Source organism: Grammomys surdaster, unplaced genomic scaffold, assembly GCF_004785775.1.
Source record: "Grammomys surdaster isolate TR1022 unplaced genomic scaffold, NIH_TR_1.0 97, whole genome shotgun sequence".
Lineage (NCBI taxonomy): Eukaryota > Metazoa > Chordata > Mammalia > Rodentia > Muridae > Grammomys > Grammomys surdaster.
Genome location: NW_021604576.1, coordinates 5,047,437 through 5,073,828, shown reverse-complemented (window position 1 = coordinate 5,073,828; position 26,392 = coordinate 5,047,437). Strand labels below are relative to the sequence as shown.

At 34.9% G+C, this 26,392-nt stretch overlaps 1 protein-coding gene across 1 annotated transcript in view; it reads right to left on the bottom strand.

Moving 5' to 3' along the window:
- Positions 1-26,392, bottom strand: part of Mmp16 (matrix metallopeptidase 16) — a 240,129-nt gene that overhangs the window by 52,530 nt on the left and 161,207 nt on the right. The window contains exons 5-6 of the mRNA XM_028780814.1: positions 11,457-11,618; positions 8,653-8,864 (exon numbers count right to left, since the gene is read on the bottom strand). Of these exons, the coding sequence (XP_028636647.1) occupies positions 8,653-8,864; positions 11,457-11,618 (374 nt within the window). The remainder of the gene's footprint in view (positions 1-8,652; positions 8,865-11,456; positions 11,619-26,392) is intronic.

The window sequence follows — 26,392 nt, the reverse complement described above, 5'->3', positions numbered from 1 at the left end:
TAGGAAGAAAACTGTATCTAAGGGCACAGTGTCCCAGGCACCTCATGATCACATGGCCATGAGGATGAGAATAGCATCATGCTGAATATGTCAGGGAGTAAAGATTTGAAAGGTTGGTGATCAGGAAAGAGAAGAACATATCTGGGCTAAGACATCCTCTTCCCCAGCTACCAACTATGTCCATTCCTTCCAAAGGAGACTATCAATTTATGGTTCCAGCCATGGATCAGACTACCAATTATGTACTAGGGTCATCTTCATCTCCAATCATCTCCCCAAGCCTGTCAGCTGACACTAAGCCATGTGCCTGGAGAGGAACTTCAGATGTAAATTGTTAAGGGGTCCAAACTGAGACACTCAGAAATTTCAAATATGAGTAAAAAAATATTTAGGAGGAATGCTTTGGGAAATTCTTCAATTAAAATTATATTTTTCATGTTTACTAAAAATTTGAAGCTTAACTGATTATTTATATTAAATAAATGAGTATAAGTTTTCAAAAGAATGAGTTTAGAAAATGAGCAATTTCTTTAAATTTTTTTAGTATAAAATGATAGATTATAAATTCCATTTAATATATAGATCAGAAAAAGCTATATTTGATACTAAACTTATATAATTTTTATGTAAATTTAGAATGGGAATTAACACCACTATAGATTAAAAGGCTTACACACTGAACAATAATATTATTTCAGAAAGTATTTTTGTATATCTACATTGACTATATGTATAGATGTTGTCGTGTGTTACTGTTTTCGGCACCAAGCAGATTTAGGTTGTGCATAGGCAACGGATCTTCCCATCTGGGCTTTGGACTCCTCCATACCAACTGGCAACCTCATGCATGGCATGGAGTGGATACTAAAACGTGTGTGTGTATGTGTGTTCTAGAGTGAGGACTCTATTTATGTAATTGTGTTGAAACCCTCATTCTTTTTACTAGGTAAAGCATTCCAAATATGGCTAATTGGGAAAGGTGTGCCCATGTCCTTATAAGAAGAACCCTCACCTCTGCCAGAATGAACCTTGATGGAATTGTGCTTGTCATTGGGACCTTAAGAGGAGTAGATACTGTTTATGTCTCCTCACGAGAAGAAATTTTTATACCAAAATAAAAGATACTTGAAAAAAAACCTTAATCTTTAAAATGTATACTATAGTCACACATTGTGTTTTACATAAGTAAGATAGTTTTAGTTTCTCTAAGACAAATATCCAAATATAAACTCAGCATTCTTTCAATTACTAAAAAGAAATCATTGACTAAGAAAGAATTTGGGAAGTCAGGTGTACAAACTCTTCCTTTTGATGCATATCTATGTACTTTCGATTGAAGGTCAGACTGAGAACACCAGAAATCATAAACCACTACAACAGAAAATTGTAAAGCAAGAATGAATAAACTGATTTTGAAAATCAATTAATACCGATTAAAAGTGCAGTATTCCACTAAATTCTAGTTGCATGTTCAAAGGTTTGTTTAAGGTAGAACATTATGATGTTGTACCAGAATTAAATTTTAATTAATTTCCTGCATAGACCATCCTAACATTAGTTATATGTGAGCTGAGACATTATTTCAGTACCTTGATGATATACAATAAGCAGTACCAAATTAATATTTGACTCAATGTAATCTGAGATTAACCTTTGCTATACCACTAATGGAAGTAGTTTTGGGTGTTTTGGAGAACTCTAGGTTCTCTGCCAAACAAATGACCCTTAATTAGGTACTTACTGTAACAGAGAGAAAACTGGCAACACTATCTAACTCTTTCCCCTTACACCATAAGGACTATAGCCATTCTCTGTGTAGGACTATGTGCTAGTTTATGAAGATAATTTCGGAGAATGAGAAGATGGTTTTATAAGCAAGGTACTTGGTGCCCATGTCTGGAGATATAAGTTCAGACATCCAGCACCCAAATAAAAAGCTGGGCATGATACCATGTGTCTCTAAGCCTAGTGTTGTAGAATAAAACCCAAATATCCCTGGAGCACACTGGCCAGCTCACGTGGCAAAATTGATGGTATTTGGGCTCAGTCACAGGCTAGGTCTCCAAATAAGGTAGAGAGCAAGGTAGAAGACAATCTACATTGACCTCTAGCTTCTACAAGTATATGCATTTACACTTAAAAAATGTAAGCCTGTGTGCACACTTACATGGAAACACACACACACTAGTGCACACTCCACTGCACACACATATACATACATACATACATACATACATACGTACGTACATGGAGAAGCAGTAATTTAGGTGCTAGCTTTAGCAGCACATATAATAAAATTTGAAGTCCAGAATTAACTATGCTGCTTTCTGTTTTGATTTTTTAATACCTAGCGTTTCCTTAGCTTATATTAGTCTTATGATGGAATTTCTCATCAGTATTCACATTAGTAGGTTAAATTCTGAAGTATTTAACAAGTATATATTATTTACTGTATTCTATCACTATGCAATACAGAAATGGTTAAGTTAGTCACGATCCTTGCCTAGAGCTGATGGTAAGTGAGATTTAACACTTTGTCTAATGTCTAAGGAATGCAAATTATCCTATCTCAATATTAACAATGGCACTCTCCTAGAGAATGGGAATAAGACACCATAAGATGATAGCAGAGAATCTTTTTTTCTTTTTTTCTTTTTCTTTCTTTCTTTCTTTTTTTTTTTTTGCAGTAGGTTAAACTAATCCCTCTCATCATTTGAGAATTTAAACTTCTGTAGTATATGATCTGCCAGGACTGAGATCTTTCATGCACTGTGCCCCTGCCCAGCTTGATATAATCTAGGTAACAACACTGAGAATAAGAATTAGGAACGAGCCCAGCCTTCAGGGGATGAACACAGAGGAACAGAGATCCATAAGTAGTTAACTCAGTTTAGACAGAAACCTGCAACAAGGCATGTTAGAGAAATCACAGTATATACAAAATATGTTGGCTTGAGAGAGTGAGTAAAAGAGGAGAACAATCATAGGAGTCGGGCAGAGGTGGGACTAAAACCTGGAGAGAATAGGAAAATCTCAACTTGTTCTGAACCAGGGAGAAAGGCTTTCTGCTGAAGCACTTCATTGATGAGATATACATCCTTTAAATATCAATTACACACTGTATTGGCAATAGGCAGTCAAGGTGGGAAAAGACAAAGCAGGGAAAGAATGAAAAGCAGGAAATTAGTTTAGAGAATACTATATTGTAAGGTTTAAGTGTGAGGTAAGGTGTCATGTATTGAGATAGGATGGTAACAAAGAGAGAAAGAAAGTTTAATTTTCTTAGATCAACATGTTCAATGGTTCACTGTGGACTAAATGAATGATTGAATCACAGTATTATGAAATGTGAAAATATATTGGAGGCTGAGTTCTCATGTTTCAGTGTCTCCTCCTCTGTCTTCAACTCTCCTTTTCAGTAAGATGTCAACTTTAGGAAAACGGCCATATAAACCAAAAGCTATTTTTTAAATGAAATTGAACTCCTTTTTGTATTTATATGCAACTTCTCAGTATATTTAAGTAGGTGACATCAATTAGGATAGCGAATTGTAAGCAAATCAAGATTCTGATGAATGAATGCAAATTGGACAGAACATTTAAAATTTAAGTGTTAGGGAAGAGGGAGAAAAGTTGGTATTGATATGGCATTACTGATGTACTTAAAAATTCACAGCAGCTATGGTTATTCTGCTGAAAATTCTAGCATCAATAGAGTAGATCTCTCCAGATCCCACACCTTATTGGAGAGCTATTTACAGGGTTATTAAAAAAAGATGAAGGTATGAAGCTGGGGGTGAGAGGTATTGGAAGCATAGTCGGGAATTGATGTTATCATTCCTCATTGTATATATGGATGGAATTCTCAAAGGTAAAAAAAAACTTAAATAGACCCCCAACAATACCTACTTTGGTTTGTTTCTTGTACATGATGAGCTAGCTCCTTGTCTAAGATCTTGACTCTTACTCTGCCCTGACTACACTCGTTCCTCAGCTTGGCCTCTTCATGCTAGCACCGACCCTCCTTTGCTTGCCCTGCTTGATATAAAGAACTGATCAGTTGATAGAACCAGTCTTCTTAGATGAGGAAATGATGCTTCTTACAACTTCCAGCTTTAAAATCTACAGCTACCACTGCACTCTTTCAAATGCAATGTCATATTTTACAACTGAAATTTGCTTCATATAATCTCATTCAAAGTTGCTCGTAAATCTCCTTCACACTAAAATGAAGACAAATAATGTCAATATGTTCCTGTTAAAATACAAAGGCATATGTCATGTTCTCAATTTTATCTCGCTATTGTGAGTTCAGCTCAGTCAAGGCAAGTGACAGTCTCCAGGTGACAAAATGTCTTACGGTACGGTTATGTTTTCCTTGTTCTTTGACCATTTTTTTATCTTCATTGTTTGCTTTAGGTGGCTTTATGTTCCCCAATGATTATGAAGCTGCAGGGATTAATTTTCTGATTCATGCATTAAAATGGAACACACGTGACTGCGTGCACACATGCATAGGCACACACAAACACATCTCTCAGTTACAACATGGTTACACAATAACTCTCTGTAAATGAGAAGATGATATTTAATTATAGGAGAGGAAGCTAGTAAACAAAAGGAACTATGCTGAATTTCCTGTTGTAATGGAAGAATTCTCTTAATGAGGAAACAAAGGAGACTAGTCATTGCATTGTATATACACATAGATTTTTTTTTTGTTAATGGTGGTGTTAAAAAACATACATATAGAAGTTAAGTATATTCATGCTCATTAAAATCTTTCAAAAGTAAAAAATAAAGAAGAGAACTAGGGAGAAACAAGCCTGGGACACACCTGAGTTTGAACCCTGGTACTCTGACCTCCATACACACAACGTAATGCATGAAACATCAGCAAATTAACAAACAAATTAAATAAATGCAATAAGGTTTTCAAAAAATAAAGAAAAAACATCCATCATTTCATAGATTCTCCTATGGTATATAGTATCTTCAACTTGTGTGAGTTGCCACACAGGGATTCCTGTTCACTAGTGGTAAGCACTGTGGCATGCAAATGAACTAATTGTGCTGTGAGCAAGCCTATCATATAGTTAAAACCATGCAACAAAGGCAATGCTTAGAGAAAAAAAAACCCAGCCTGTTACATAGATCCACAGAACAGGCAGGAAAAATAACTAGAACAACTTTGGCCAGAATAGGCAGTCAGGATCTGAGTTTCCTGCAGAGATACTGAGTTCGAGAGACTGGAATACCTAAGGCTTCACAAGAGTAGTCACCAGGCATTAAAACTAAGGAAGAGTTGGGTGTGCAAGAGAAGAGTTAATGGGATAATGATGTCTCTGATTTGTATAGAGCTTGTAATAAAATAAATAAGTAGAACATCATGCAACACAAGTAAGAGTAAGATTAAACAAAACCATTCCTAAATATATTGGAAAGGCTTCTAAAACATGAGTAGGTATGTGCTCCCACAAGGAATAGGTAAAAGACAGGCATTCAAAAGTCAGATTGTCACAGAGCTTGTTTTATGAAGTTATCAAGCAGGAAGGCTAGATAGACATCTTTGACACTGTTGTAAAGGTAAAGGCCATCTAGGCTAAACAGCTATCGCACAGAGGCAGAACTTAGCAGACTAGCTGTCATTCACAAAACAGCATTTTGGCTCCCATGTGTACTCATAACACTCATACCGAGAACCCATGTGTGCAGTCCTCTCTGTAAGTTCCTTTTTTTATCACTAGAGTTGACACCTGACAGATGCAACTGAAAGGAGGAAGACTTATTCTGGCCAGTGGCTTCAGGGAATGCAGTCCATCACAATGAGAGGAAATACCATAGTGTCTCTCTCCATGGCAGCTGGGGATTTGCCGCAGGTGATGGAGGCTCATGCACTTTGTGACTAACCAGGAAGAAAGTATATGTTTGGAACCTGAAATGAATACCTTCTAGGTCCACCCATGCTGATAAATTTGGGTAGTGGGGCACAGTCCTAAGGTTTCCATATCCTCCCAAAATGATAACACAACCTGGCAACACAATCAAACACAAGATCCTGTAGAAGGCATTTCACATGCAAACTATAACACCCCCTTACCTAACTTTTCACCTTGAAAACTTGAATGCAAACTCCAAGAATGAAAAGCCTAAACTGTTTTATGTACTATTAAATTGTCAGCAAATAAAACATCATGCAGTGGGGGGACAATAAATATTTCTTCAGCAGTTCCAACTTTAAGATGTAGGGTAAAGTTCAACTTTATTCTGGAACATTTTCTGATTATCTTTTTCCATAATAGAATTAGAAATCTGAGTTGGAAGCACTGTATCGGACTCAAATAGATGTATATAACTCCTTATATAAGAAAGTAGAGTTCAATAACTCTTTATAGTTATTGAAGGATTACAAATGACTTGAATTTTCTGACTTTATATTTTCTGGTGAGACAAAGAATAGTATTGAATTTATAGCACAGACATATGGCTCAGAGATTGTGAACTTGTGGCTAATATTCAACCAGACCAATTGATTACACACTGTATGGGCTTTAGCTAAGAGCAGCTATGCTTCCATTGTGCTTTCTACCTCAATCTCATGCTATTTACATCTGAGTTAGAGTCCTAAAATCTTTGGTTCAGCTGCTATCTATCATGCCCACTCTTTTCAATGGAAAAAATAATCTGTTACATATTTAATGTTCTTGGAAAAGTCTGCTTGTTCTAAAAATTAATTCAAAATGTTAAGTCAGTAAAACTTCCATTTGGATTAAATTCCTGTACTATCTCTTTGCATCAATATTATAATTTCTATGTTTGCATCTTCATGGTATGACCATTGATGTTCACAGTTTTTTCCAGTTATATGATCAGTGCATAGAAAGGAGAGCTAGTTTGTACTCTCACATTATTGGTGTATAATAGAACACCCTAGGCGTGCATATATATATATATATACACACATACACATATACATGCTTTATGTGACAGAACAATAACTATAGAGGATGCAAATGTCTTACTATTAGGAAAATTGTTACAATGAAAGAGTACAATGCTCTTCAGATGATGTTATATTTAACAAAGTTTCGGATTTATTTCAGGAACTTTTTTTCTTAAGGAGTTTTGATAATGAATCTAAAGTAATATAGACAGTTAGGGAAGAAGTTTGAGTTATAACTTCTATGGTATCGAAAGTTGATATTATTACCTTATATTGGAGACCCTGATCTTTTTCTTATATTTCTGATTCCAGAAAGCAGTGTCTATAGGGCTTTATTACTTTAGTTCACTCTCTGTGTAGTACAGTGTGCAGGAGATAGAAGCAGGTAGATTTTATTTTATTGATAGTTATGTAGACATAACTCTTTGCTGAGGATACAAGTCTGTTTAGACAGACAGAAGTAATAAAGAAATAATGCAGACAGAAAGAATAACGAAGAATGCACTATTCTTAGATAATGGTGACACTATGAAAATCTTATTTTATAAAAATATCACATTACATTTTGGGTATTCAGCTAAGGCAGTAAAAACAAAATCTTTGTCATGTAGATTCAACAAATTGCTGTATTTTGTTTCTTTTTTTTTTCTTTTCAATTCTGTGCTGAGGTTTAGCCACAGAACAATTGGTAATAATGGTGAATTATGGTGAATTACGAAGAGTAACTTTGGGAATCATCAACAAGGAACAATGACAGATATACACATACAGATATGTGCACACATGCGTAATTAAAGTAAGCTTTTTCGTTACCAACTTCATCTAAGCTTATTAATATACTTGAAATCAAATCAAGTACTTTATATATATTGGAATAATTTTCTTGTTACATGTTTAAAATTTATTATTCCTGAATTTTCTTTTAATTCTGATTGAATTTTTCTTTATTTTTCTTAGTAGTTATAATTGTGCAGAATAAGTTACCTAATTTTCCTATGTTCACACATAATATACTCATTTTCTCTTTTCATTGGTGTTATTGACAATAAAAGAACTTGTTCAATCACATATCTAAAATACAAAAATGTAATTTGATAGTAATAATTACAAATATAAATTAAGTATCTTACCTACAAACAAACAAACAACCCACGTTGGAAATGATGGACGACTAGAGATTTACTAGAGAGGGACAATGAGGAACCCCAAACAAAATGACAAAAGGAAAACAACAACCACAACGACAATGACAGACCCAACAACGACAGCCCAGCAAGGCAGTAATTATTTACTAAAATTACAGAGAGATTTTAAGATTTATATAGTAAGACACCCAAGAAATAGCATGCTGGGAAGTGGCTAAGCTGACGGGCAAATCGTCGCTATTAGATCCCATTCATGATTTAAATTCTGCTATTTTATCTCTTCATAACATGCAGTACTTTCAACCTAACATTTCCAGGCATTTCAGCTCCTGCTGACAGAAGTGCATTCCCAAAATAGAATGTCATAGCAATCTTCTGCTAGCCATCAACGCCCATTTGTGCATGTGATTTTTTAGGACGCTTTTTTTTTTTTTTTTACTTTTTTTTTTTTACTCCTAACTGCCAGAGGGCCTGGAAAGAGAATTAGAATGAATGAGAATTTGTTTTCTAAAACGACACTAGACACTTTATCTTTTCTTAAAAAAATAAATCAAGGTCTCCTACCTTGAAAACAAACATCTCCCTTCGAAGAATAGCTAGAGTGTTGAAATTCCCATCACAGATGTTGGGTTTGGCTCCTGGATAGGAAGGTCTGCCAGTGGGAGGCCGAGGAGGTTTGGGCCTGTCATTTTTCCTTGGGTCGGCCGGAGGAACAGATCGGTGAGGGGGCGCTGTTGGTAGAGGTCTTGTAGGTGGAGGGATCTTGTCAGGTGGACCTTTTGAAAACATGAGGACAGTGCTTGGCTCACTTAAATCTGGAATAGAGCTGGAAAATATGCTACAGAGAACAAGCGCTTATCAGCAGAGAGCACAGACTAAGCAAATCCAAGAGGTTGTTAAGATCTTATATTTTCTGAAAACACAAACCCTTAAACCCACCCAACCGTTACCAAGGTTGTCTCAGACTGTCCTCATGGAGGGAGCTGGAGGCCAGCTCCTAGTACTATGGTTTCTTTGTTAACTTATTTTAGTGATTTTTATTTTATAGCTTCAACCTTTGGAAAGCTGCTCTTAAAAACCTGTTTGGAAGTAGGGTTTTCATGAAAAAAAAAAATAGATGGATGAGGATAAACATTAAATTTGTAACTATGAACTCTATTCAAGAGAAAACTGGACTTTGATGGAGACTGAGACCATGAAAATATTTTCCAAAGATAAATACTAACAAATCAAACGTTATTCTACCATACGTCTCCAACTATATTTTATAATTCACTATTTTTTTATAATTTTATAATTTTTATAATTCACTATATTTTATAATTCACTATTTTATGTCACTATTCAACTATATTTTATATTTCATTATTTTGTTTTAGTAAAATGTCTTGAAAAATAACTGGGCGTTTCATGTAAATACTGAATCTGAAGTGTCCATTGAGAATCGTACCATGGTAAAATATTAATGTAAAGTATTTCTAAAATAAGGGTTCCAAGTCGAGCCAAGGTTTATTCAGGCAATTTGCAACAGATGTCAGCCATCATTCCTCAAGGGATTGATGCTTTTACTCTTTAATAAATGCATAGTTGTCTACACTTAATATTTAGATATAGGGTAGATAGTCTTTCCCAGCCCTAAGTCTAGACACTAATTCATGAAGTCATGAGAAAAAGACTTCTTTGAGCTAACCATTCAGGAGGAATTTCTGATGACACACATAGGCAATGTACCTCTTAGCATCCAAGCTATTTGGATTTGTTTCTATGACATGTATCAGTCCATCCAATAAATTTCAAATTTACCTTGACCCTAAGAGAATGACGATGACTGTACTACTAAAATAGAAAAACTATTTTAGTTCTTTAGAATGTAATACAAATTAGCTCACTTAAATTGTACTGTTTAAAATGCAAATCTCATCTGGATACTGATTATTGGCACACTGATAGCACACAATTATTTGTAAAAATTAGAGCTCCATGTACTTAATATAGTAAAGAATACATATTATAGGTAAATTGTGAATGCCAAAATTTTAATAATGTGTGAAATAAATGTCTTTACTAAGGTCACTCTTTGTATAGTCACAGTAAATATTCACGATAGTGCTTTCCCCTTTCTCTTGATTTGCATTAGCTGAATAAATCCTGCAATCAAAAGCAATACTACCACCAACAAATAGAGTTTGTCATATTAGAATCCATGCTATATGTTGATAAACATAGTTGTTTACTTCCATTCTTTTTCTGTTGACTTTCTTTATGATTTAATAATTATGCCTTTGTGATCAGTAAGTTATATATTGGATAACTTATTTCCTTACTTTAAATTTTTTTTTTCATAGAAGTAACAGGTGCTGGGAAACTCTGCTGCTAAGATCAAAATATAACACTAACAAAAAGTCCTGAGCTTGGTACACAATGGTGACTCCTTTTGTCAGTGGGGCTTTCCCTTGTCTACCTGTGGAATTCTGGACCCTACTGCCTACCTGAGAAACTTTATGTAGCTTTGCACCTGAGATTCCTAGAATGCCTCTCCATGATAAAGAGGAATCTCAGTACCTTAGTCTTCAGCCTACACCCTTTGCTTCCCATGGATATTCTTAGCCTCTTTGACAAAACTATATAACCTTTGATTCAGCCAGAAAAAAGTATATGTGTCCAAGCCCACCCTGAATAAAAAAAAAATATGCACAAGCTAAGATATTCCTAGTGAACTATTTCATAAAAGATCATCAGGAAAGGCTTTGGCCTAAAAGAGTGGCAACACTAAGGTGCGAGGAGAAGGGCTTCTCTCTTCCTGCCCTTTCAGCCCTGGCATTCACTCCTAGATGGATAGGGATCCTGCAGAACCCCACCTGTTCTGGACTCTGCTTCATCCTTTTCAGTCCAACATGCAGCAAAGTATTAGACACCCTGAGAGGGAGAAGGAGGAGGATGCAAAACCACAGCTGAATTTCAAAACACATACCACAAACTGGAATTTTAAATACTAAGACCAGCTGTCAGTGGCTAAGAAAGTTTCAACATATTATGTGAAAATGTATACTTTTCACTATTTTTATGAGATTGTGCATCTATTTTAATATACTACCACCTAATTTTAAATTGCACATTATTATAACTTTTTAATGAAGGTACATTTCCATTAAATTCAACAAGAAAGTTCCATCAGTAAATAAGTTCTTCTGGTAATCTGTATACATTAAGTTTTTGGACAACTTGAATGATGACACAATTTTACAAGAGGACATTTTCATTCATTTTTCTCTGTCTTATATAGTTAAAGAATGTACTTCTAAGAAAAAAAATGCACAAGACTTTTGGCTGCCACATAGGGTTTGGCAAACAGGAGTAGTGGAACCTACCATATATCTTCTGGATGCCCTGCAAATCGTCGTTAGGAAGCTTGAAGTTGTCTGTTTCCATGTATTGGTAAAATGGGGCCATGATAGCAGTAGGGTCATTGGAATGCTCCAGTCCTAGAGCATGTCCCAGCTCATGGACTGCTACAAGAAATAAATCGTTTCCTGTCAAATGAGAAGAACAGAAGATAAGACTATTGCAAGTGATAGTCATGGAATCGGAAAATGCTACTTAGTAATAAAAAAAATTATAACCCAAGGAAACAGAAGGACACCCCTCACTCCAGTGATCAAGATGGTTTTAAGATTGGTTTTCCTACTGGAAAATATTTTCGGTAAAGGGGTGATAGGGTAGTCACAAATGGTTGGAAAGTGAAAGAATAAATGTTTAAAAAAACTAGCAATACCAAAACTCAGTATCACTGCTGGTTTTGTATCTTTCCAATCATTAATTAAAATACACAATCTCTCATATTATAACTATTACACTTAAGGTAATACTTCCAATAATAAAAAATGGTTAACTACACAAATCCTACTTCTGCATATAAGAGCCCAATAAGACCCAGAGGATCTGCCTGCCAGTAAGAACAGATCCTGCTGATACACAGCTACAATTTGGACTAAAGTTATTCTAACTCCTAGATGAGTTCTAATATCTTATTATCCAAAAAAATTGAACACTGTAATTTATATCTCCTATTTATTACCTATCATACTAGTCACATTTTTAGAATGAGCTTGATAAATACCAATTTACCTGTGAATGGGTTTTGTTTTTCTTTTCTTTTTTTTTAAAGATTTATTTATTTTATGAATGTGAGTACACAGTTGCTGTAATCAGACACACCAGAAGAGGGGATCAGATCCCATTACAGATGGTTGTGAGCCACCATATGGTTGCTGGGAATTGAACTCAGGACCTCTGGAAGAGCAATCAGTGCTCTTAACCACTGAGCCATCTCTCCAGCCCGAAGAGTTTTTCTGAACAAAAAGTATTTACAATGGTTTCCCGTTGCAAATTCTAACTTAAGTATACTTGCATAATGTTGTCTATATAATATCAATGCAAGAGAAGCCTCTGCATAATATTCAGCCCATTATTCTGTGATGTCCTGATTCTCCCCATTCTTTCATTACCTTCCTATGTCCTCTTCATTTTCATCCACCTTTAAAATTCGTATTTTTATGTTTAGAAACAGATCTCCCTATATTTCCCTAGGCTCACATTCAACTTAGTCTTCCTGTCTCAGTTTCTGAAGTGTTAAGGATTCACACCTATAAGGCTTAAATTTCTGATTATTTTGTTTCTGAGGGAAATGATTAAAGCTATTGCAGAGAAAGTTCAGCACTTTATGTGGAGGTCTTCCTAGGAATGAAAATAATTTAAATAAGTATTATTTTCAGGAAAAGCCCTTACCAACTATTCTATATATAACATAATGACTCTCTTCCGAAAAAAAATATAGTTTTGGAACAAAGCCATGAAAATAACCAAATATATTTCCACTCAAATGTACTCTGTCATAGAGGAATGAAAGAGGCCATGTGTCCAATTCTCATGTGACATAGACACACTGAAGATGAAGAAGCCACTGAAGGATTTTCAACATCACTTTATTATTAAAGAAAATTGAATAGAGATTGGCAAAACAAAACAAAACCAACAAAAAAAAATTAAGGGATTTAAAATCAGATATGATAAAGAACATTTTCAATTTAGGCAACGTCTCTTCTTATAAAATTAATTAGTAAACATTAAGACAGAAAGAAAAATGCAATACATATTTGTATCAATTGTTATGGAAAATATTGTGTCTTTACTAAAAGCTTACTTACTTTTCTGTGCATGTTTCAAATGTTTTAACCACAATTTCTTATTTAATTTTTTGCAACTTTTTGTTAGTTTATAACTTATTATTTCCATTTTAGTGAATCAGAAAAGGGATGGGGATATTGTACAAAATTTCAGTGTTATACGGTAAGCCAAAATAGGCATTCATATGTTTCTCAGACCAAGTGCCGAGTGCTTACTTTTAATCACAAAAGTAAACCACATGTATACAACGATATTATACAATGTGGCTTCCATCTTTGAGGGAAGCTCATTAAGCTGAAGTTTCATTAGAACCCAGGAATTAAGCAACTTCATAGGTTCAGAAAATCCCTGAACAGATTCATTGGCCCTTTCTTTCCCTAACTGATTATTGTAAAGAGACACTGACAGATTAGGAGCGCCACTATGAAGAGGCACAGACCAGCTGACACACCTGACAAGACAGACCATCCAAGATGACCAACCGAGCTGCCTCGAAGAGACACACTTCAATCTCTCAAACTGCTTGCAAGTTATGAAGTGAAATCTTAATTTACTGCAGCTTTCAAGAGCCTTCACCTAATCTGGGATGGGCTTTTGTTTATGGGGCATTTTAAAGTTATTTATGCTTTGCTTTTATCTCAAATTCACTATTCACCAAGCTGGACTTTGATTATATTGTTGATTAGGTTGGTCACTGATTCCCTATCTTGGATGAACAGCTTTTTTTTCCAAGTCTCCCACAGTCCTATGATACAACAGAAAGGAATCTGGAAGTGGAAATAGAGGAGAAGATGAAACACAGCGCCACTCTAATACTCATAGTTGGAAGAACACAGAGGAGAATACAGACACTGTGGTTAAAGAAATATAGCGAATAAAGCAGTTTTGAGTAATGTAAATGAAGGTGTAGTCAACAGAGAGTCTATTCCCTAATGTAAAAAGAACGCAAGCATAATGCTGATTAGCACAATAGTAATGAAGATTTATTTGTAACTTTTCTAGTACAAAAAGTTTGGGGGGAAGGGTGCAAACTAATTGGGAGTTCTCAAGATAATCAACATAAGGAGAGTCTTATAAGTTTAATCACTATAGCAGTGCACTGAAGTCAGAGGTTAAATAGGCAGACTCTATGTCCAAAATAGAGTTTATGATCAGCCTAAAGTAAGACTAAAACTGAAGAAACTGACCCATGGCAATGACAAAGAATTGATGAGGGATGGAGAGTTGGAAATATGGACTGTAGAAGAAAGGATATTTTATATCTGCTTCTGTTTAATTAAGTCCCTGTCATTTCCCCACTCTCTGTCAGTAATTTTCATATTCCTGGAGACATAACCAAGACCATTGGCACACAAGTCCCTGTCCTACCACTCTGAGAGGATCACTTTTTTTTTCCTTTTATGACTTTTTTACAAGTTGGACAAATATAAGCTTGCATGGTTATTAGGGTCTCTGTTAAAATATCTCGTTTCTCGAATGTTCTTTCCCCATAAGGTACCAGAGGATCACCTCTTCAGAATTACTATCACAGACTAAAATTTCCTTCACTATGAAGATTTCCTTTCAGGTCTGTTGTCTCCTTTATGTTCCCCAAATCCCTACATAACACTCCATCCACTCATAGCACTTATAGTTTATTATCATTGTCTGTCTGTTAAGATATTTTCCTGGATATTTTGAGTAATTCAGACAGATACTGAGTAATATTTATTTTATTTTTAAAATTCTGAAAACATTGGCTGCCTCAGAACAGTTATTTACTTTTTCAATGAGTTTGAGTAAATAGAAAAATATACTTGGAGATTATAAAGATACTTTACAGTTTACGAGTAAAAATAAATATGTAAATTCTACCTAAATATGGTTTGGCATACTTCTCTTCATATCCTATAAGGAACATGAAGTAAATGGGAATAGTATGACAAAGGTCAGGAAGACCATGGCTCTTAGAAATCTTTAGACAGTGGAACAAAATTACCCACCACTTTCTGTTGCTCAAAGAATGGCAGCAAAATTTTATATTTCCAGATAATAAGCAGCGGTCATGGAATAAAAGAAAGTTATGTGTTAAGAGGAAAGAGTTTCATTTATTATAGGATTCATAACCAATGCAAAGAACAAAGAATGAGAGACAACTGTGTTCACGGTTAAAAGAGAAACATGGTTTTAGAAATAGAAGCCATATAGTGTGGAACAGAAACATTTAGGGGAGATGTATTATAGTTAGAGATGAAGAAAGAAAAACAGAAAGGAGAGATATTCCTGAAGAGGTATAAGAGAATGCTTGTAGGTATGCTATTAGGACAGACTCCTAATGATTGTGCCCTCAGGCAAGTGGAAGGCTTTGAAGAAACAAAAAAAGCAAACAAACAAATAAAAAATACCCATTATTTTGTTCCATCTAAGTCCAACTGTAAACACCTTAATAGTTAAAAATCACAAAAACTGAAAATAATGATTTTGTTTATTCAATGATATTAAGCATTACTTGCCAGTGGTAGAATTGGTAAAGCAGCTTTCACACATGCCCAACCAGGCAACATGGAGTAACTTTGGCTTGAACCCTATCTCAGTGGGGTGAGATTTAAAGAAAACTCTTCACAAGGCCAGATCTTTTAATTAAATTAAGATAAAGTAAACGGAGTAACAAATAAAAAATAAAATAAAATAAAATAAAATAAAATAAAATAAAATAAAATAAAATAAAATAAAATAGAATAAAGGCAGTCAATCTAAGAGTAGAAAACCCAAAGGTGGCTCGAAGTTTTACAGCAAATGGTTGGTTACGTCTGAGTTCAGCAAGGGGTCATTGCTGCTTCTTATGACACTGGACTCTCCTGGTCTTTATGTGGCAAGACAGATAATGTCATCTTAGCCAAAACTCCCAAAGTGGCTTTCCAAGAAGAGTCTTTATTTTATTCTTTAAAAGGAAAAATATTCAGTCTTCACTGCTTTTCACCTTGTGTAGCAACTGGCCTTCACTTGCAAATGAAATACCAGGAGTCCAGTGCCTAAGTAAACATGTTGGAACCAACTGTCCTGCACTTAGGCAGATAAATACTGCTTTCAGCCATCCTCTAAGCTGTTGGCGAGTGGCCTAGCTAAATTATTAAAAGCACTTCAGATCTCACAGGAAAGGAGTCTCCTGGTCACTTTTTCCTTGGCTTGCAAAAATAAATCACACAGACCAGCACCTAGGTCATAATGGCCAAAATCAATTCATTGCATGAATAGGTCATGAAATTATTCAAGTGTTTTCACAAAAAGTATTTCCAATGGTAGAACTATCCCCTTGCAAAAGGAATAAATAAGGTTTTAAAAGAAAGTCAGCAGGATTAGTATATGAACTTATGACCTGTTGTAAAAGGATGCTGCTTTAATCAGAACCATTTGCCAAGTGTTCCAAGTAATTACCATTCCTCAGATGATTGGCAATAATGTAATTAAACGTCACTTGCAGCCTCACAATAGACTAAAAGGGTAAGTTGTTAAATACAACACCACCCTGTGATTTAAATTCTACTAGGAACAAAAGTTGTTGGCACATAATGAAGTTTAGGTAATCAGAATGCACCAGACCTCTTTCCTAATGCTGAAAATAATAACTGCTTCTGCAGTGTCCCATTCACTCATGCTATTTAGGCTTTTCCAATTGTAATATGCCTGATCTTATCAACAAAGGAGAAATCAGTCTCTGTGTTCTGGGTGCAGAAATAGCACTTGCTGCTCTTGCGAAATTTTGAGTTTTGTGTGTGCCTTTCAATTGCGTCTCTAATCTCCTTTCTTTTGTGTATTCCAACACCCTATGGAATGCAGAACTGGATATTATGAGAGATAATGTATTGTTTGTAATTTCCCTGTCTTAATTATGTCTTTATTTTATCTGAAGTTATTGCACAATTTCTTCCGTTGTAAGCTATTTCCACTGATGACATGTCCTGAATATAAGTGAATTAAAGCTCTTCCTACATACCAATTTATAGAAAGCACACATGTATAGGCATCCTTAAACAGTGTAGCACTAGCCCCATTTGATCTATTCTCCTGTTTTATTCCATAAATTGGTGCTATGTTACCTTCAAATATAAGTACTAGCCAGAGGTTTACATTCTCACTTTCTAGTGCCCAGTTTGGTAGTTAAATCATCTATGTGTAGTTCACTAAATAACAGTGTCTCTGGTATTTGAGTCCTCAGACCAATTAATTCTGGATCCACAGTGAGGCAGCATTCTTGCCATTTCCTGGGACTCTTGTCAATTCGGTGGAGCCTCACCTTTTCTTCTGGATCAAGCCAATCCTATTGATTGGTGTTTGATGTTTACCAATTGGACTTAACTGCCACTATTGATAGGTGTTTGATGCTTTGGACTAGATTGTTGATATCCTGACAAGGAGGATTGTAATAGCCCCAAAGAACTACTTCTAAACACACCAACAACATCTCTTGTCCTATTAGCTATCTTTCTCCTCTGCTTTAGGTAGGTGGGATAGAAGGGACAATAAAGTAGATGTAGAAAAATCTAAGTTGATACAGAACATTATAGTGATGGAGGCATATGACAGAGACTATTCAAATTCATTTCATGCTAAACAGGAAGAAGAAGGAGGAGGGAAAGAAAGAAGGAGGAGGAAGAGGAGGAGGAAGAGGAGGAGGAAGAGGAGGAGAAGGAGGAGGAGGAGGAGGATATTGAGGGTTGTTTACTATGAAATTGGGAGATGTCTGTATGACATTTGTTTCAAAGCCTGCTACAGGTATGTACAAATTAGGCAAAATCCAATATTGGTCATTAAATATGAGAAAAACAAATTATCATGTAATAAACCTTACAGAAATCAGGAAATGACTTCAAAACCCATACAAATTAATAATTACTTAGAGTTCTATGTAAAATCAACACTGTTAAGTAAATAAATATAATTAATGCTACTAAGGTCTATAGTAAGCAACTAGTAGAAACTCTATAAAACATTTGGATACTAAAGGCTAAGTATATTTATTATTTCTTTAAGCTATGGTTTTGTCATGAACTGTGTAATGAAGAGTTCTATACTCTATTTCAGAAAAGACTTGATGGAAAAGATACAAGGTCTGATTAATTGCAGCAAAATATTGAAAGAAATAGGAGTTGTACTTTTCCTCTCTACTGAGTTCATTAAACTTCTAGGAACATTCTCATTTAATGTGCCATCTTATTTTCTCATATGCAGGCTATTTGTGCTCTGTTTTCCAAAGGATATCTTAGTCTCATTGTTGAATTGGTGAGTAATCCATTACAAAGGATTATTTACCTCTCTGTGGGTAGCATAAAGCAAATCAATATTCATGACTATTTAGGCCACAACAGTCATAATAAATTACAGAAGATGCCTCTTATGACAATATTTGTATTATTTTGTATATCACAATTTGAATAATACAAATTATTATCTAAATAGCAATCCTGCTAATATGTGCTACAATTTCCATACTAGCAATCACAATACAACATACTTTAAAAATATGTTGGCAAGGATGTGGAGAAAGAGGAACACTCCTTCATTGCTGGTGGGAATGCAAACTGATACAACCACTCTGGAATCAATCTGGAGGTTCATCAGAAAATTGGAAATAGATCTACCTGAAGATCCAGCTATACCACTCTTGGGCATATACCAAAAAGATGCCCAACCATGCCACAGAGGCATGTGCTCTATAACATTCATAGTGGTCTTATTTGTTATAGTCAGAAGCTGGAAACAATCCAGATGTCCCACAATGGAAAAATGGATGCAAAAAATGTGGTTCATTCACACAATGGAATGATATTCAGCTATTAAGAATGAGGACATTATGAAATTTTCAGGCAAGTGGATGGAACTAGAAAATATCATCCTGAGTGAGGTAACTCAGAACCTCAAGGATATGCACAGTATATACTCATTTAAAAGTGGATATTGGCCAAAATTACAGAATACCCAGGATACAATCCACAGAACTCAAGAAGGCTAACAATCCGAAGTTCCCAAATGAGGATGTTTCTATATCTCTTGGGTGGGAAAAGAAAGTAACCATGGAAGACAGAGGGAGGAACAGATCTAGGTGGGAGAGAGTAGAAGGGAAAAAGGGGCAACATGATCAGGTATTGGAGTGGGGAACAGGAAAGAAGCCCTGAAGGCCAGAAGAAAGAATGGAAATATGCAACCTCAGGGGTGGGAGGTAGAATGTACCAGACCTCGGAGATGAGAGACTCTCAAGATTCAAAGGGAGGGACCTTAGATGAAATGTTCAAAAGTGAGTAGAGGGAACTTATGGAGTCCACAACCAGTAGAAAGTCAGGAAGGATGGAGTTGCTATCCCACAGTCAAAAACAGTGACCCAGAATTTTTCCTGTCTAAATGAACTGCAGGGACAAAAATGGAGAAGAGATTGAGGGAAAGAAGGTCCAGTGGGATATGAAGTTATCATAAGGGAAAGAAGGTAGCCCAATGTGGGAACCATCTCAAGGGGAGGGTTGAAGGCCTGACACTAATTACTGATACTATTGTGTGTTTACAGACAGGAGCCTAGCATGGCTGTCCTCTGAGAGGCATAACAAGCAACTTACTGAGACAGATGCAGATACTAACACCCAACCATTGGACTGGAGTCGGGGAATCCCTCTGGTTGAACTAGGAAAAGGTTGGAAGAAGCTGAGGAGGAGGGCAACCACATAGAAAGAAGAGCTGTCTCAATCAACCTAGACCTCTGAGTTCTCTCAGAGAGTGAGTCACCAACCAGGCAGCATCTGAGGCCCCCCGACATATATACAGCAAAGGACTGACTGCTCTGGCCTCAGTGAGAAAAGATGTGCCTTAATAATGGTGAAACTGTGAGAGGGTAGACTGGGAGAGAGTAGTGACTAGACTATAAAACATAAAAGTAATAAAAATAAAGCAAAATAAAATAAAACCATTCCCCCCCAAAGAAAACCTACTAATCACCTAGCATATGTAAGGAACTATATATAGCAATAGCATACTACTAATAGGCAACTTATCATAACACATAATGGATTTTTATACTGTGTGCCAGAAAATTCGTGTGTCATAGACTCCAAAGATCATTATAGGATATTTGTTAACCCTTTTATAGTTTGTTTATTTACTTAGATAGACCTGGTCTTGCTATGGAGTCCAATTGGCCTTGAAATCACAAGTTTTAAAGAAATTTCCTGTTCTCTCCCTCCCTCTTCTCTCTCCCTCTCCCTCCCTCTCCACCTCTCTCAAACACACATGCAATATTTTTGTTCATTTGTTTTTGTTGTATATCCTTCCATTATGTTTTTACCTGTAGAGAAGTTCTCAATACTTCACTGAACTCATATGTAAAGTGGTTACCTACACCATGAAAACAACAGCTCAAGACAGCTCTGGAAAGCATTTGACTTTGTGCAATTCTCATTATAGAATAATGATTTAAGCTAAAAATAATGTTCAAAATAAAATGAGTAAAAGTTTGAACATTAAATTATGCTTCATGTGATAATAAAAAAGTTGGAATTCAAGATCAGAAAGTTGATAATATTTATATATTCAGGGTCAAAGGACTTCAGATTGGGTATTTATCAAAAATATTTCAACAGAGTGGTAGACTTTAAAATATATATACAGATGGAAAATATGAATAAAACAGTAAGATTTATGTCAGCCCTGGTATTCACCAAGCAAATTTTACATACTATTTCAGGATCTTGGAATAGGATATGATGTCACTAAGTGCCATACTTATCTGTCTTTAGAACATTGAAACTGAAACAGCAGGATAAAAATGGAAGTGAAAGATCTTTATTTTTATAAAATAATAGATTTACTTTATATCAGGTTGCGATTTATACAACAGATTAGGTATGTAACACTGCAAGTAAAATAACAAATTACCTTGTTCACTTTCATATAAACAATGATGTTAATAGCCAAAGTTATAACTTGGGATTTGGCAGAATATTCTATTGGCAGCAACGTTAAGAATTTTAAATGTTCTGAATAATGTTTTCTTTCTAGGATTTATGAATTAGAAGGAAAGCATAGATTAAATGTATATTTATACACACATATGTTGTCAATTTTCTGTGCTCTTCATGTTCATTTTTAAGCAAAGTAATGAATGAAGCATCATTGTTTCATGATATACACAGTTGTTTTAAAAATATCTCCTGTAATATCTTTATAGTAATCTTGGAAATTGTCTCCTACAACCAGGTAGATTAAGACCATATAGGAAATGCAGTAGTGATTTAAAAATTGAGCAGTCACAAAAATACAGATTTTGAGTTTCTCTTCACGTTTTGTGCTCCCTTAATTTCAAGGATCCTGATTACATTGGGTAGTAGTTTTCTCATTTTCTAAAAAGGAATGAAAATTAATATACATGTATTTCTCATTATGCTCCAGAAATGAATTCTCACTAAAAATCTCTTCAGGTATATATAATTTCCCACATACAATATGCGAAGAAACAAAAGTGTATAGTAAATAACTCAAGGGGTTAAACAATACCAGAATTGTTTTATCCAGGTTTCCTTGAAAGCAATGTTTCCCTTATACAAAATATGACTCAATTTATTATAAGTAGCATGCATAGAAAAGAAACCAGAATAAAATCACATCAACTCATTTCAAAGGAACTAATGTAATCACTATGAAGAAAGAAAATATACTGATGCTAAATGTCATAGCACTTTCTTTAAGGCTTGGTGATGGACCATTGACTCGCATGAGTATTCATGACAAAGAATGAAAATGTGTATTTTACAGTAGTTCTATCCAGTAACTTATGCTAGTTAATGGACAGGAGTCTCTGGCTAACTGTCTGTATCACCCAAGGATATATCTGCAACCATTTTTGCAGGGACAGCTAACAAAGCAGCATACTCCTTAAATTATTCATTCATTCAAAATCTTCAAATGGTAGCTTGCCAATTTTAAAATAACAGTAGAATTACGTATATTCCAGCCCAAACTCTGCCTTTCAAACAACCTTCCAGTATTTCCTATCTTGTAACGTACCTCTCAACAGTGTTCCTACAAACTATATTTGTCAGGGTTTTTAGTTTGTTTATGTTTGATGTTTATACAATACTATATAAATATTATAAAGCATGTAGATGTGTATGTTCATCATTTTAGTTTCAGTATTTTCTCTATGATCAATTAAAATTAGCCCAGTGCATTTTATACAAGGAAAACTGAACTATACCTGATCACCATTCGTTATGTAACATTTCGGAGGTGCTTTAGTGAGATCTGTGTTCTTTAGAAGCAAAATTTTCCTCCTGAAATTCCCTTCAATATCTTAAAATGCTCCTTCAGGCTTTTGCCTATAGTGTTTCCAGTGTTCACTTGATAGCATAATGCTACTTACTAGAATTTATGTTAGCTATAGAGAAACACGAGTTGTTTGTGTCTGCCAGTAGATTGTGTAAACAGCCAGCTTTATTTCTATTTTTTTGTTTTTATTTTTGTTTTAACATGGGAAATCACAGATTTTGGATTTGGATAGAAATTAAGTTTTAGTGCTTAAAAATATTGAGAAATCTTTCAGATATAATTTTTCATTCATTCTTTAAAAAAAAACAATAATGGTAAAGGGCTTATTTAGTCGTTTCTAAATACAAAGCTATCAGGTTAGTTAAGAAGCTACTTATTATTTTGTAATTTCCCAGTCAAGAATGTAAGCTTACATTTATATTTAAGGTTCAAGTTGATGATCTATAACTGATTTAGTGATATTTTAGGTCAGAGCTATCAAAGGAGGAGTAGTCCTCGCCAGGTTCATTATTTTTATGTTGCCTAGATGCCCCTTTAGCATGATATGCGACTCCATTCACAATGAAAGATAAGTCAAAGATTGCTTGAGTTAGAAATAGTCATTTATAACTGTATCTTGAGAGTTATTTATCATAATTTCTATTTATTTATTTACTATTTATCACAATGTTGTCTAGTGTACAGTGAGGCAGGGGAAATTACCTCGGGTACCATGACTAAGGTCTGGATCACTGGTTAGCATCTTTGAAGCTGGCTAATGGAGCATAAATAGTAATGACTGATGGACCTGTTTCTATGCTTTATAAAGGCATTAGATGTTCACACTAACTGAAATTTCTATTTCTTAGCTTTCCATCCATCAACATATCATCTATAAGAAGGACTGGGAATTTGACTAAGTTTCCAGTACCAGCTACGATTTCCCTCCTGCTGAGTGTGCCTTTAGTCCAACTGGACAGCTATTAAGACCAATATTTGGTTGTGCAATGCAAAATTTTCATGAACATACATACAACAAAATGGACACTGTAAGCTGTGTGTGTGTGTGTATGTGTGTGTGCATACACATACATACATATATGTATATTTTAAAAAATCAAAGAGAAGGAGGAAATAAAATTGAGGGTAGGGAGATGTGCAAAAGGTTTTAAGGGTACTTCCCTGGGGCTTGAGAGAGCAAAGGTAAGGGAGAATGTGATGTGATTACATTTAAGTGTAAAACATAATTTTAAAAGAAAGAAATGTAATCCAACAAATGGATTAAATAAGTAACAAGGATTCCTGTTAGTAAGAGACAAATCCAAATGCTTCTGCATATTCTTCAACATCAGTGTTTCCTTCTCTCCTTCAGCATTTTGACTTTTAAAATGTTCAGTAATTTTAAAAAAATTATCTAAGCTGATTCCACAAATTTCTGGAGAATTTACTTTGCTTTAACATAGAAGAAAGACTTGCACTGAGCTATCTTGCTGTTAAATTTAAGAAACATTGTCCTGGAAGAATGTTATAATTTTCATAATTTGATACTTTTCAGCATGACTTAGAGAAAAGTTAGAGCACGTATGAGTTCCTAAATTCTGAAATAAAATAGTTTTTTCCCAGAGTTGCTCTCCAAAACAGTGAAAAAATGTAGGATTCTCATTGTCTCTGCCTGGCACACTGGGAATCTGCATGGGCCTTGGGTATTCCTGTTCTCCCTCAGAAGATGAGAGGAACTAGGGATGGGGAAATGGGTCCTTACTAACTACGTTATGATTTCCGAAGATTCTACATTGTATTTAATTTTGCCACATGATTCATGTGTTGCAAATAACAAGAATTCCAAAAGTTTCCTTATTATTTCTGATGAAAGAATTATATAGAAATTCTTTTAGATTAATGATTCCTCAGGCCAACAGCTAATTTTTAAAACAAAAATTAGAATTTCAGATAGCATTACAAAATCAAATATAACACTTGAAAATTTAAAATAAAACAGTGGACATTATATAAAATCAATATGTTTTCATGTTCTCATTATTAGAAAAAATATAGCATCATTCAGCATATTATGTTAGTTTGTAAATATACACTTATGCCCTTCATGTTGTAGTATGATTTTTAAGTCAGCTAAATAAAAAAAAAATTAAGAGTAGACTTTAACCCTTTGTTGATATATCAAACACAAGCATAATTTAAGGCACAAGCAAAACAACAAAAAAAATTTGAGAAAAACAAGCTTGTAGAAGAAATGATATCTAAGAGTTTGTAAAGGTACTGAGATCTAAAAAGGGCTGTTTAACAAGTAGAAAGCCCTATAAAATGATCACAAAGTTCAGATTTTGCTATAGCACTAATCTAGTAGGGACATAGGGCTTCTAGATTCTTAGCATCAGCTTTAATCAAGTTTACATTAATGGGATATTTTTAAATTCCTTGCACCCACACAATCAGCATCTACACAATTTAAATTCACTTTTACATGTAAAGATGTTCATACATCTCTAACGTGTGCATATGAAACACATCTTCCCAAACAACCTATACCTCCCTCTACATTTTCTGACATAGATTCTGCCTGTGTATTCCAGGGTAGAAATCCAATTGTGTTTCTTCGGCTTCTGTCTTCTGAATACGGAATAATGGAAATATAGGTGTACAACATATAGGACACACTATTTTTACTCAGAGAAGGATCTTCATGTTTTACACATATTATTTGGTATTGTTCATCCATTTTCTTTTTCATGATAATGTGCATGCACTTATTTTATTAATTTACTATTATCAAAACATTATTTGGTGTGTATTTTTCATTCATGTGTATTAACACAATTTTTGTGTTTATACAAACACAGGTCAGAATTCAACTCCTGTTATTGTTCCTCTGGTTCCATATACCCTACTTTTTAAAGTAAAGGTTCTCTTAGGTCTGGAACTTACCATCTATTCTGAGCTGCCGAGCACTATTAAATCGACCTGACTCCACTGCCAAGCAGCCAAGCACTAAAATTTCAAGTGCACATGAGCAAGCCAGATTTTTTAGGTGGAGGGCTGGTATGCAAACTCAGATCCCTATGTTCAGGTGGCAAGCACTTTCTCACTTGAACCCTACCCACCCCAAGACCCACCTTAATATAATACATGAATATTCACTGCTTTCATTAAAAACATTAAAAACAACTACTTTAACCCTTTCCCCCATTTATAGAATGCATTTTGATTATTGTTAACACCTACATTTTTTCTTTCTCCTAGCTATACCCAACCTTACCCTCCTCATTATATTCTGTCTCACATTCATACTTTTGTGAAGTAACCCACTGAGGTTAAGGATGCTATCTATATAGCCAGGAATATTGAACTATTTACCTTATCCTAGGGGTTCTCCAGTGGGTACACAATTAAAGAAAAAGAGTTTCTGTCCTCCAACATCTAGCAATATGAAATAGTTCACCAGGATAGAACAGGAGTATATATACTTCTTCCCTAATGATAACTGACGGTTTGTTAGAGCAGTCTTGTGAATTCTAAGTTCAGATAACTGCAGTTCCTGTCACTTCAAATTTACAGTGGCTATTTTATACCTTGAATATACTTATTTTAAAATTTCATCTGCCTAGAACACAGAAGGCCATAGCAAAATGAAAAAACAAACAAGACACACGCACACACACACACAAAACAACAAACAAAACCTCAACAAAAAAAACAGAAAGAAAGGAAGAAAGGAAGGAAGAAAAGGAAAAAAGAAAAAAGTTCAAATACTCGAAAGACTATGAAAATCAATGTGGTGGTTCCTCAGGAAAATGAAAATTGACCTACCTCATGATGCACCACTCCTGGGCATAGAGCC